Genomic DNA, 12,959 nt, shown 5'->3' on the forward strand with positions numbered 1-12,959 from the left:
TAAGCATACAGCAATTAAATTATGACATCAATTAAGACACGGAAGGCTACTTGTGCTGGTGCCACTGGTGACATGGAACCCAATTAGTGACGGCGTTGCATAGAGAGAAGCCACAATTCACAAGCGGGGAAGGCAAATGCCCCATTTAATTAAGATTAAAACCTGAGCTCTTAACAATTCTTCGATTCGCTGTTGCCGTATAATCTAGGATCGCGCGCAGCTCAGCTGTCAGGCGACAGTGGAGGTGAGAGAGACCAGTCGAGCAGAACCACCACTACTGCTCGCTAATTTAATCCTTATTCGTATTTATCAACCTATATCGGAAGCCTAATTGGTATCAAGGAAAAAAAAAATTAGATCAGATGGGGAAAACTAAAAAGTTGCTCGCCATTGAGGATGAAGGTACGAGTCCGATAGAAAGAAAGGTGGGCGTGTCGAGGTTGGAATGGCCGAGATGGAGCAGAGGGTACAGTCTGCTTCGCTCACCCACCACTACGCACATCACTCGTCTGCGACGGCACTAGAAAAGGTTTTCTTTTTCTTTTTTCTCTCTGTCTGGGCAACCATTTACTTTTTAGGTAGAGTAAGTTCTTAAAGAAATCATAACATGAGTATTTTGGATTTAAATTTGATCGTATTCTCGTTGTTTTTTCACGTATGTCGATTATAAGACCAACAGAATCTTTGATGGAAGGGAAAAAAAATATATGGGGCAACAGTTAGGCCGCGACTCTACTCTTACGCCTGTCTAAGTGGTCCTCGCAGGTCCAACGCGTGCCTCGCTTTCTCTTCTCTACTTTTCTTTCTTTTTTTTTTTTTGTTTTTTTTTCTCCTCGCTCCACAGAATTCTCTCCTTTGGGCCGACCATGGAACACCGGGAGCCGGCGGCGGAGCAACAGAGGAGGAGCAGAAAGGAGAAAGCGAAGGCGAAGGAGATGGGGACGGCAGCGTACGTGGACGTGGACGGAGACGAGGAAGATGGGGAGGCGGCGCCTGGCGGCGGAGTCGAGGAGGACAAGAAGCGGCAGTCGTCGACATCGTCCAAGAGGGGGTCGGGGAGCGGAGGAGCGTCGCCGCCTTGCTGTCAGGCCGAGAAGTGCTCCGCCGATCTGACGGAGGCGAAGCGGTACTACCGGCGGCACAAGGTGTGCGAGGTGCATTCTAAGGCCGCCGTCGTCATCGTCTCCGGCCTTCGACAGAGGTTCTGCCAGCAATGCAGCAGGTTGCCCCTGTTTCATCCTCGGCTTCAAACTTCTTACTCGTGCATACATTTTTACCATTATTCTCGTTTCATTGACAAATTTAGTCATGTCTCGCTTAACATCGATCTTGTTAGTTTAGCGAATCAATTCATCTTAAGGGAGGCGATTTCACTAAGTTAAAGATTGCAGTTTCTTCATTGTTTGACTGATAAATAAAAATGTAAATTTCCTCTTTAATTCTCTGAAGAACAGATCTGGCGCACGAAGGTGTCAACTCTTCCTTATTGTGACATGATGATCCCTATGAAGCAATCTAGCTAATAGAGTTTCTTTCATCCTCTCACCCAACAAAATTCTTGCTCAGTCTATCGAAACTTGATTTTTGGAGTTACTTTCGATTCTAGCATTGCAATCACTCATGAACAATAAGATTTACTTGAATATTTTCAATTTAACTGTTCATCCTTATTCGTTACGGATTCCATGAAGAGTATATAACTACTAGCTAGTGTCCCCGTGATATCTAACAAGGTGGAAATTTGCTACAGACATGTAACCGTGCGTTACTTCCGTGAGAACTAAACTTGAGTTCTTGAGAAGAGACATCTCCTAAATTATAAACAGATTCAGAGCTTTGTGTACTAAGTGCGTTAGGGTTCATTAATTTCAGTTTGATTGTGCAGATTCCATGAGCTGTCAGAGTTTGATGACTCCAAGAGGAGCTGCCGCAGGCGTTTAGCTGGCCACAATGAGCGTCGCAGGAAGATTTCCTCCGAGGCGATCAGCTCAGATGCGAGGATCCAGACGAGTGAATCTTGTGGTCATCTCCAGAGATGAACAACCTCTCCATCGAATGGGAGCATGCTCTCTCTCTTCTGTCATGCAATGTCTTTCTTCACTATTTTCTCAGTGTATATATATATATGCTGAGTGAAATGAAACTTTCTCGTGATCTAAGCACAATAGCAATTCATTAATCCACTATCATGTCTATGATCAGCTGCTTAAATAATTGTGTATACAGTTATGGATTTTCTTGTCCATAAATTATTGAGTGACCTGAAGTTTTTATTGACATTCTACTTTTATATTGATCTCCCTTCTTCTTGAAAGAAAAGAAAAGAAAAGGGAACATGCTGTGTCTCTTCCATTATAGTTATATCATGTACTGTACCACATTACAGTCAAAACATCATGATGCATAAGTCCAAATTTCCAAGCCATATGAATACATGATAGAATTTTTGCATAGACGCCTCTTGATTCTCATTTTCTCTTTCACAGTTGGCTTAGACCTTAACCCATCAACAGGCAAACCACCGACTCCGGAGAAAAATCAGTCTTCGTCACCAAACTCAAAAAGTAGTTAACAACCCCGGAGAAAAACATACACCATCGTTATATGTAAAATACAACGTCTCGTATTTTCTTAAATCCAATATAATTCTTTATTTTTAATAAAAACATATTGTAGAATGTTTTACTAATCGTGTTAAAGTCTTATATCTATTAAAATTATGCGACATTTTATCATTCTAAGTGATGTGGCAATGGAGAGAAGCCTATTTAGTACGAGATTAATTATCAGGGTGGAGGTCAAAATTAAGACGGTCAATACCCAGATGTCAAAGGGCCGAACGGAGGATAATTATAATGGTTGATCGGACAGTCAGGTTCCGACCGGAATGATACGGGTCCGAGCTTACCTCCACTCAGGCTCTGGATGATATGTAAGGCAGCCGACGCTCGATATGGAGTGGCAGGACGTCGTACGGGACCTGACCAAGGGAGCAGCGGAGTCCCGGCCGAGCGACTACCCCACTCGGCCAAGCAGCGGGACCTGGTCATGGATGGAGCATAGTCCCGGCCGAGCGGCGGCTACCCCGCTCGGTCAAGCAACGGAACCCTTGTAGTATCTCTCGATATCCTTTTGGGAGATAGTGTCGCTGACACGAGGCATGATAGATAGGCGGATCGTACGACTGAAGCTTCTATTGTTGTGTCAGGGACATGTATGCCCTGTTAAGGTATGGTGTCAGAGGTACTTTCCTGACAATGTCCTTTCATGGGACATATGGGAGAGCATGCTCATGCCTCTAGAAGCGTGCACACTGCCCACATGGCTCTATATAAATGGAGGTCCTTTACCGGCAAAGGTACGCGTTATTCTTGAATTCCACTATTGCTACTGTTGCTCTACTTCTCCACATTTTTCGATGACTGACTTGAGCGTTGGAGGGTCAACGCCGGGGATCCCTTCCCTAGCCTAACACTGACGTCGTTTGTTTTGTAGAGCAGAGCGAAGCCACGTCCGGTCAGCGAAGCTGCCACCTCCTAGCTTTCTAGCTTCACGATTTCGGACAGAATCATTTTGGCGCCGTCTGTGGGAACGCAACCTGCATCCGAACAGAAAGATGGAAGACGATGGGCGTTTCACAACGATGATGCTAACGCAAGAGGAGCTCGACATAATGATACAAGCCCAAGCGGCAACGTTAAATCACTGTCTTTGCCAACTGTCGAGCGGCGACGTTAAACCCATATATTCGTCAACCGTCGACGTTAAATCCCTGTCTTTGCCAACTGTCGAGCGGCGACGTTAAACCCATATATTCGTCAACCGTCGACGTTAAATCCCTGTCTTCGCCAACCGTCGAGCGGGGGCGTTAAACCCATGTCTTCGTCAACCGTCGAGCGGCGATGTTAAAACTCTGTTTTCGCCAACCGTCGAGCGGCAACGTTAAACTCATGTCTTCGCCAACCGTCAAGTGGCGACGTTAAACCCCTATCTTCGTAAATCATCGAGTGACGACGTTAAACCCCTATCTTCATCAACCATCGTGCGATGACGTTAAAGCCCTATCTTCATCAACCATCGAGCGGCGACATTAAAACCATGTCTTCGTTAACCGTTGAGAAGCGACATTAAACTCCTGTCTTTGCCAACCGTCGAGCAGCGACGATAAACCCATGTCTTTGCCAACCGTCGAGCGGTGACGTTAAACCCCTATCATTGCCAACCATCGAGAAGCGATGTTAAACCCTGGTCTTCGTCAACATCGAGCGACGATGGTAAACCCATGTCTATGCCATTCAGCGGTCGAGTGACGACCTTAAACACCTGGTTTTCAGCAATAGTCGAGCGATGACCTTAAATCCAAGACTTTTAATCAGCGTTAAAGGATAACCCAGAAACGCTACGCAAAAGCAACAGTTTTTACTATAAGGTGGTCATTCAGCAATAATGAATTGATTGATCAGCTATGAAAACTGATAGTCTGTTGCTGATCGGAAGGTCACGAAGCCACACTAGTAAGCACATTATGGTTAGCAGTTCGTAAATCGAAAAATATGAAAAAGAAGAGCCGAACGACGCAGAACGAAGGAGTGACATTAAATAAAATGGTTCGCCGAGCGGACGACCATTCATTAGCACTTGCATAATTTTTATATGCCCAAAAAGGCAGTACAAAAAAGAAGATGCGCGGAAGCAGGCTCACTCAAGATAATCCAAAACATCGTCGGGAAGTAACTCGGTCATCTTGTCCCAGCTGATGACCTTGCTTGTTAGAGCGGTTAGAATGTACCCGCCGTCTTTCAGTTGGTCAAGCGTCCCGTCGATCGCAAGATTGAAGAGACGGAGCACCCAATCGGTGACCTTGTCATTGAAGGAGTCTAAGCGAAGTAAGCATTTTTCTGCACCTCAAACCAGCTGGACTCTGCGTCTTGGTAAACTTGCAACGCCGCTCGGGAGGCTTCCAAGTCTACCTTCAGCGTCGCTAGCTCCTCATCCTTGGCATCAAGCTGGGCCTTCATAGCAGATCAATTGGCCGACCAGCCCTCTCATTTGGTGTTCAGCGAGGCCTCCACATCCTTTAGGTTATGAGCAAACACCCGAAACTCTTTATTTTTGATTTCCAAGTCTTCTATGGCTTGGAGCTTCTTGGTGTTGGTCAAGTGGATCTTCGCTTCGAAGGAGGTGGCATGTTTATTAAGCTGAGCCAGTTGTGTTGCATGCTCGGCGCTCTTTCCCTTCTCCGCCTCAAGTTGCTCGGAGCTCTTATTCAGTTCGGTTCTTAATTGAGTCATCTTAGTGTTCATCTACTCCAGTTGCACCTGAGAAGCAGATGATTAGCCGCTCGGAGCACGAAGCTACTGGACTTCATGCTCCAGATAAGCAAGCATGTGGCACATGGCTTGGCTTTCCACCCAGTACTGCAAAGATGATAGCATTATATAAGCCAAGTGGATAAAAAAAAAGAAGGAAAAAGAAAGGTATACATACCACAGTGGACATCTGGGTGTGCCTATTAGCCAGTTCCCCCAGAGTTATAATCACCGCATGTGCTCAGACATCAACTCATATATGTGCGAGCGGCCCTTGGATTCTTATTTGATACTCGGGGTGAGGGACATTGGGTCGTCCAGATTGCGGTACTCGTCAGTCGACAAGTGGATGATTGTCGTTATTGATCTCTAGCCGCACGGACTAGAAGGTTCAAAAGTTGCCCTGCCCGTGGGTTGTGAGGAGACTGGCCGAATGTAGGACACTTGCACCGCCGGCAGAGGCGAGGGCATGAAGGCGATCAGCGGCGCACAGATCACCCCCTGAGGCAGCCCGGACAATGAAGGTGTCCGGTCGGAGGATAGGAATACAGGGAGTTCCCCGATTCCTTGCTCGAGAGGCAGAAGCGAAGTCTCACCCCACTCAAAAGAGGGTTGAGAGATGACTATTGTGGGGGTCTGCAGGGCCGAAGTGCCAGTTTGGGAGGACCCCTCCACTTGGCATCTCTTGCGTTGTCGAAGGGGCTCGTCGGAGGTGGTCTATGTGGATCGGGCTCAAGCCGAAAACGTAGAGGACATCCTCTAGCAGCAACTTGTGGATATGGTATTTCTGACCGGCCAAGCTTGAAGCTGCGTGGAGGTAGTCCAATCGGCTCTTGTATTTCTTGAGTTCCGGAGGGTTCGACACTTCTAACTGCCAACTAGTCGGAAAGTCCATCCACTCGAGAAAACGAATAAAGAAGAAGTAGTCCTTCCAATGTTTGTTGGAGGATGACATCTTATCAAGGAAGACTAGACCTACTCGAGCTTGGAAGAGAAAAGTCCCCGGTTCGAACAATCTGGAATAATAGAAATAGTAGAAGAGCCGAGGAGTAAAAGGAATGACGTGCAGGCAGAATAGAATGACGATCCTGCACAGCAGCCGAAAGGAGTTCAGCACTAATTGATGAAGAGAAATGCGAAAATATTTACAAACGGAAGAAAAAAGGGTGGATCGGGAACCACAGACCGACAGTGAATTGCTCCCTAAAGAAGCATAAAAAATCCGACGGCGGTTCGTTTGGGCGGTCGAAAGCTGAAGGAAGACTTTTTTGATAGTCAGAAGGAATTTCGTAAGTGGCTCTCAAACTCTTAGCGTCGTCGTTGTCGAACCTAGACTTGATGGATGTATACTAGAGCCCAGGGACGACGACGAGGGTAGTGAGCAGCTTACCATTGAAAAACAAGGAGATTGAAGTGCAACGAAAAGAGCCGATTGAAATGTTGGGACCGAAATGTAGCTAGAGGGGGGTGAATAGCTCTTCGCGATCTTGTGCTCTTCGTTGCTTTGTTTCTTCGATGATGTGTAGCAGAAAATACAAGAAACAACAACAACAATGCTAACACAAGGAATTTACTTGGTATCCACCTCAAGAAGAGGTGACTAATCCAAGGATCCACACACTCACGCACCATCCACTATGAAATCACTCCTTTACGATAACTACCGAAGGTGGAGAAGCCTTACAACACTCTCAATACAAGAAGAAAGCAAGGGAAGACAAATACAAAAAATATCTTACAAGATATGCAATAAAAACCCTAACCCTAACTTCTTCTTCTTGTTGTAGATCCGCCTCTTGACTTGGAAAGACCTCCAAGAACCTTCAAGATCTGGCGGTGAGAGCTCTGTGGAGAAGCTGTGGAATCGCTGTGGAGAAGAGATCGAAGCAGTACCGAAGACACGCTCACCAACGGCTTTATCTGCGCTAATGGTCGAATCCCAATTGTTTGGATTAATCTCAATCGATTGGGGAGGCTTTGGATCGATCGACCGATCGATCTAGAGCACCTCTATGCTCTCTGGAATTCACCTGGATCGATCAACTGATTGATCCAGGTCTTATCGTGCAACATCGCAGCTTCCAATCGATCAGCCGATCGATTGGAGGCTCTGAATCGATCGGTCGATCGATCCATAGCTGTTTTGTGCGATCGCAAGCTTCTCCCAATCGATCGGCCGATCGATTGGGAGGAGGCTTGTCGCGGAGACTCACCCAATCGATCAGCTGATCGATTGGGCATGAGCCAATCGATCGGCTGATCGATCCAGCTCATGGTTTTTGCCCAAATCCAATTCCAAGGTCCCCTAAACCAACATCCGGTCAATCCATGACCCACTTAAACTTCCTTCCACTAGATGTCCGGTCATCCTTGACCCATCTGGATTTCCTCTTGCCAAGTATCCGGTCAATCCTTTGACCTACTTGGACTTCTAAACATCAGGTGTCCGGTCAACCTTGACTCACCTAGATTTTTACATGTCTGGCTTCACTCACCAAGTCTTTCAATCTGCCTAGCTTCACTCACTAGGACTTCCCATCTGCCTGACTTCACTCACCAGGACTTTCACCTACCTTCAACCACTAGAATTTTCACCTGGCTTCACTCACCAGGATTTTTCCACTGTCCGACTTCACTCACCGGGACTTTCACCTGCCTAGCTTCACTCACCAGGATTTTCCAACTGCCTAGCTTCACTCACTAGGTCTTTCACTTAGCTTCACTCACCAGGATTTTTCTTTCTGCCTAGTTTCACTCACTAGGTCTTTCACCTGGCTTCACTCACCAGGATTTTTCTTTCTGCCTAGCTTCAACCACAAGGACTTCCCAGTCAAGTATCCGGTCAATCTTGACCTACTTGACTTTTCTTCAAACTCAGACTGGTCAAACCCTAACCAGAGGGGAATTGGTTCAGCAATCTCCCCAATCGGATGATTACACCTGTAATCTCCACGTATTATCTGTATTGTCAAATATCGAAACTCAAACATAGACACTTAAGCTTGAGCCAACTCAAGCTTAGTCAACCAGGTCAACGTTGACCTAGGGATATTGCACCAACAATCTCCCCCTTTTTTATGTTTGACAATACCTTTAAGTTAGGCTAATCTCATAGCCTCAACTTCCTTCATGCCAATGTATGAATGAGGGTTTTCTTCATTCTCCCCCTTTCCTAGAGGGCAAACTCCCTCTTTAGGTAATGAAGGCCTAACTTAACCACATATTGTCCCCCTATTGGCACACATCAAAAACTCTCTCCCTAAAGAGTCACTTACCGTTGTTCACAACTTCACTCGTTGTATTCAACACAATAATGAAAGTCTCATACCCTTCATTATCTTTTAATGCTCATCCTTGAGTACGAACACTTAAACAATGAAGATATTCACTCCTTATTGTATTCAAAATGCTCAACCTTGAGCATTTACGCTAAGGAAGGTTAACCACCTTCCAAGGTGTATGTAAAAATAGATTTTCATGTCCTTAAAGAGTAACTCCTCCTAAAGACATACACGTAACTTCTATCATTGCACCAACAATGACTTCGAATTCCTAAACATACAGGAAACCCAAATTTAGAAGTTTTGAGGTTCAAAAATTCAATATTGATACCAAACCTCAACCTAAACCTCTACTTAGTCTTCCTTAACCAATCCATCCTTGTTTTCATCATGAAAACTCCCCCTAAATGTATACAAATTGTGTTTTGAGGGGTAAGGAGGGGTTACCCCTCAAATCAGCATTTCAATCGATTGGAGTTGGGTCACAATCGATTGAACCCAACTGAATCGATCCACTGATCGATTCAGATTGCGTGGATCGATCGGTGGATCGATTCAGCGAGCTTCTGCTCGCGAGAAATACCTTCTCAATCGATCGCCCGATCGATTGAGTCACTCCAATCGATCGGGTGATCGATTGAAGCTCTGAAAATGCTGAAATTCACTTTCAATCAATTTCAGAAACTCCCCAAAAATTCTACAAAACTCTAAAAGTCATGAAAATTCATGTAGACATTCCTTAAGGCATATACTATCAAGAAAAAATAGTTTTCTATGAAAATACTTTCTATTTTTCAAAATTGACACAAACTTGAAAACATGTAAAAACTTTAGTGTTTTCTTCTAGTTTGTGTCTAACTTTTCAATGATGATTATTATTAAAAAAATAGTCTTCATCAAGGTTTTCTAAAAGCATTTTAAAATATTTTTCAAAACCAATATCCAACCATGTTCTTTGGGCTCAATACACATGACTTGTATATTAGCTTTCCCAATGATTGGAAAACACATAACTAGTGTTGTTTTGAGGAACTTAAAACTCAAAAGAATGCACTTAATCAACACCTTGAGTTTTGTTCATCACCCTAACATCTCACTTGTATCTAATTTGTATGAAACTACATACAAGTCACCTTATAATTCTTTAGTGAGATGTAAACTTTGGTTTTGCCCTAATCTAGAGATCATGCATATCTATCTAGACATTTTGAGGTTAGGAACATCCACCAAGGATGTTACTTGATAATGAATGTCATTTGTCCTTAGTTTGCACGGAATTAAAATAATGCATGATGTGTTATGGCATACATCAAAGATAAATAATTTTCAAAAGAAAATTTCCTATGACTACATGATGTATGTATGACATGACACGGTATTTTTGTGTTTTTCATAATAAGGCATGAGTGCAAGAATAAATATGATGTCATGACATATGATGGGCAAACACAAGCATGACAACTTAGCATAAATAAAATACCTAGAATGACTATCTAAGTATCCTTAAACCTTAGCTAACTTAAAGTTTAAACCTAGATTGCCCATTATTTCCCAAAAAAAAATGCCAAAACCCAATTTTGACATTTCCTTTACTTTTCATACATTGTGCCAATTTAAATTAAGCATATTCCTCAAATTTTGGCACAAATTACTCTTTTAAAGAGTAACAATTTAAAATAAGGCTTAGATTCACCTTTAACTTCATAATAAAATACCAAAATCCTAACTTGACATTTCTTTACGATTCTCCCACTTATGTTAATTTAATTTAAAATCAATTTTCTCAAATTATGGCACATTTTATTCATTTCAAGAGTAAATCATAATCCTTTTCATTTTCAAAGGGTAACAATAACCTTGAAAATGCTCTCTGAGTGTCAACTTCATCAAAGTTGGGTTAACTACCCTTCTAATCAGAGTTGACACTCTCTAACCCATCTAAGGCATTGGATGCTCCTTGAAAATGCTCCTAGAAACTCAAAACCTATTGGTGCTCCTTGGATGCTCTAGGTATTCACTAGGGATAATTTCCCTAGATACCTTCCTAGTGACCTTGTTAGGCTTCTTAGAGTCCTTGGTCATCTTTTCTAGGTCAACTCTAGGGATTTCTTCCCTTGTGACATTCTTTGTGACTTTCTTAAACTTCTTAGAAGTCTTAGTCACGTTTGTTGTTGCAAAAATACTTCTAAGGATAACTTTCCTTGTATTTTTGACTTGACCACTAGGCCTAGGGTTAGTTCCATAACTATATGGAACTTTATGGTAAGAACACGCATCCTTTTTGATTTTAGGTTTGTATCCTAAACCTCTATGACCCTTGGATGACCCTTGTTGTCATAAACCTAGATTTTGCTCATTTTACCCTTTTTGGATATTTTCCATCCTTTTTAGGGTCTTTTCTAATTTATCAAGTCTTGACCTTAAGACTTGATTTTCTCTCATTAAATCCTTAGTTTTTGATTTTTTATTTAATCCTTGAGCAATTTTATTTTTAGGCTTGTAACTAAAATCCTTAGAATTCTTGCCTAAATTTTTATCTACTTTCCTAGACCTAGGTGGGGTAGTTTTAGCATGAAGAGATACATGTTTTTCCTTAATGCTATCATGCTTCCTATTTTTATGGTAAATAGCATTAAAATGATATAAATTAGAACTAGCATGCTTTTTACCATTATTTAAAGGGGTAGGCTCAACAAATGATACCTTGCGTTTTACCTTGGAGGCTCCCCCTGGAGTTGTGCTTCCTCCTTGAGCCTTGATCGTTTTCTTCCCCTTGGGACATTGACTACAATAGTGTCCCTTTTGATTGCAAGAGAAACACACAATGTACTCCTTGCTCTTCTTTGTTCCGGGAGTAGTCTCTTTGAGCTTCTCCTTGCCCTTTAGTGCCACTTAGCTCTTCTTCTTGGCCAATTTTGGGCATTTGCTTTTGTAGTGCCCATGTCCCCTACACTCAAAACATATAATATGATTTTTATTCTTAATTGAACCATTTTTACCTTCATGTTAGGGATGACACTTGCTCCTCCATTTGATGTTTCTTGATTTTTGGAGGATGCAACATATTCTTCTCCATTTGACCCGGATGTAGAAGCTTCTCCTTCTTCTTGATCCGATGTCAACAAAGGTCTCTCCCCCTCAATCCTAGAGGTGGAGACTTCATCTTCTTCTTCATCCTCTTGTACATGAAACAAGGAATATGCTCCTTCCTTGCTCTTTTGGTTGCACTCCTTTGAGGATGAAGCTTCTAGGAATTCTTCTTCCGATATTGAGCACCTCTCAACCTCGGAGTCCTCTTCTTCTTCTTTTTGATCTTGATTCAATGAATCACCACTACAAGAAAAATAGGATTTTACAACACTTAAAAGACAACGTTTTTTTTTAAAAGCATTGTCTTTTTTTTTTTAACAACGCTTTTAGTAAAAAGCGTTGTCTATTTCATTATTTTCTTATTAATAGACAACGTTTTTTAAAAAATTATTGTCTATTAGTGATTTTTATGGGTCAAAGACAACGCTTCTTAAAAAGCGTTGTCTATTAGTATTTTTTTACAACGATTTTTAAAAAGCGTTGTCTATTGTCAAGCTCTCATCTAAATCTAGATTAATATAAATCGTTGGATCAAGTAAGGAGTAGAAAACCCCTAATTTCACTCGCCCACCTATCTTCCGATCAAATCCCTCCCGAACCCTTCTCCCAACTCCTCAAACACCCTAGTTCTCGTCTAAATCTCACGCCGTCCTTCTCCATCTAACTCCTCCTCTCAAGCGGCAGATCCCGGCGCTGAGGCGATCGACCACGACAGATCGATCCAACCGCACCTACCTCTTCCCCTCCATCCCCTCCCGCCCCTCCCGCCTCCGGGCTCTTCTTCTGCGCTCAGTCTCCGACCGATTCTTTTCCGCAGGGATGCCGCAGCTGGCGGGAGTTTAGGGCATGCGATTATTTTTCCGTGGTGTTGTTTGTTCCAGCTCTTAGATTTCCGGAACATGGCGCGGCCTTCAGGAACCGCCATCTCCCGGGCTCTTCTTCCCCCAATCGCCCTGGGGTTTCTTTCCAAGTCGGAGCTCCAAATGAAGGGATAAGGATACGCTGTAGTGGCCGGGAGCATGCTCTACTGCGCGTTCCCTTCTGCCGAGCATTTGCTGGTGCCAAAAATTCAATATTTTTTTATATATATAGAAGAAGATCGGTAGATAGCTGTTCTTGTTCTTTATCGGTCCATCTTTCTTGGAGGAAGATGAAGAAATTGCTGAAATTGTGACAAGCGAAGCTGTACGTACTATATTACTTTAGTTTCTCTGTTTCTGGATTCTCTACTTTTTTTTTTGGCTTTGCTCGATCATTCGCTCCAACATTATTTCTTTTT

The 12,959-nt window shown here is 43.1% G+C and overlaps 1 protein-coding gene across 1 annotated transcript; it reads left to right on the plus strand.

Annotated features, from left to right (window-relative positions):
- The first annotated feature begins 369 nt into the window (after positions 1-369).
- On the plus strand, positions 370-2,279 carry LOC121975817 (squamosa promoter-binding protein 1-like). The gene is made up of 3 exons (XM_042527704.1): positions 370-529; positions 672-1,222; positions 1,886-2,279. The coding sequence occupies exons 2-3, from the start codon at positions 867-869 to the stop codon at positions 2,037-2,039; spliced, it is 510 nt and encodes a 169-aa protein (XP_042383638.1). The 5' UTR covers positions 370-529; positions 672-866; the 3' UTR covers positions 2,040-2,279.
- Positions 2,280-12,959: the final 10,680 nt, after the last annotated feature.

Source organism: Zingiber officinale, chromosome 1B, assembly GCF_018446385.1.
Source record: "Zingiber officinale cultivar Zhangliang chromosome 1B, Zo_v1.1, whole genome shotgun sequence".
NCBI classification, from domain to species: domain Eukaryota; kingdom Viridiplantae; phylum Streptophyta; class Magnoliopsida; order Zingiberales; family Zingiberaceae; genus Zingiber; species Zingiber officinale.

Bases quoted from the DNA above. Each gene is read 5' to 3' on its own strand.
- LOC121975817 (XM_042527704.1), top strand. From the start codon at position 867: ATGGAACACCGGGAGCCGGCGGCGGAGCAACAGAGGAGGAGCAGAAAG. The intron at 1,223-1,885 runs GTTGCCCCTGTT...TTGATTGTGCAG, and splicing joins TTCTGCCAGCAATGCAGCAG to ATTCCATGAGCTGTCAGAGT.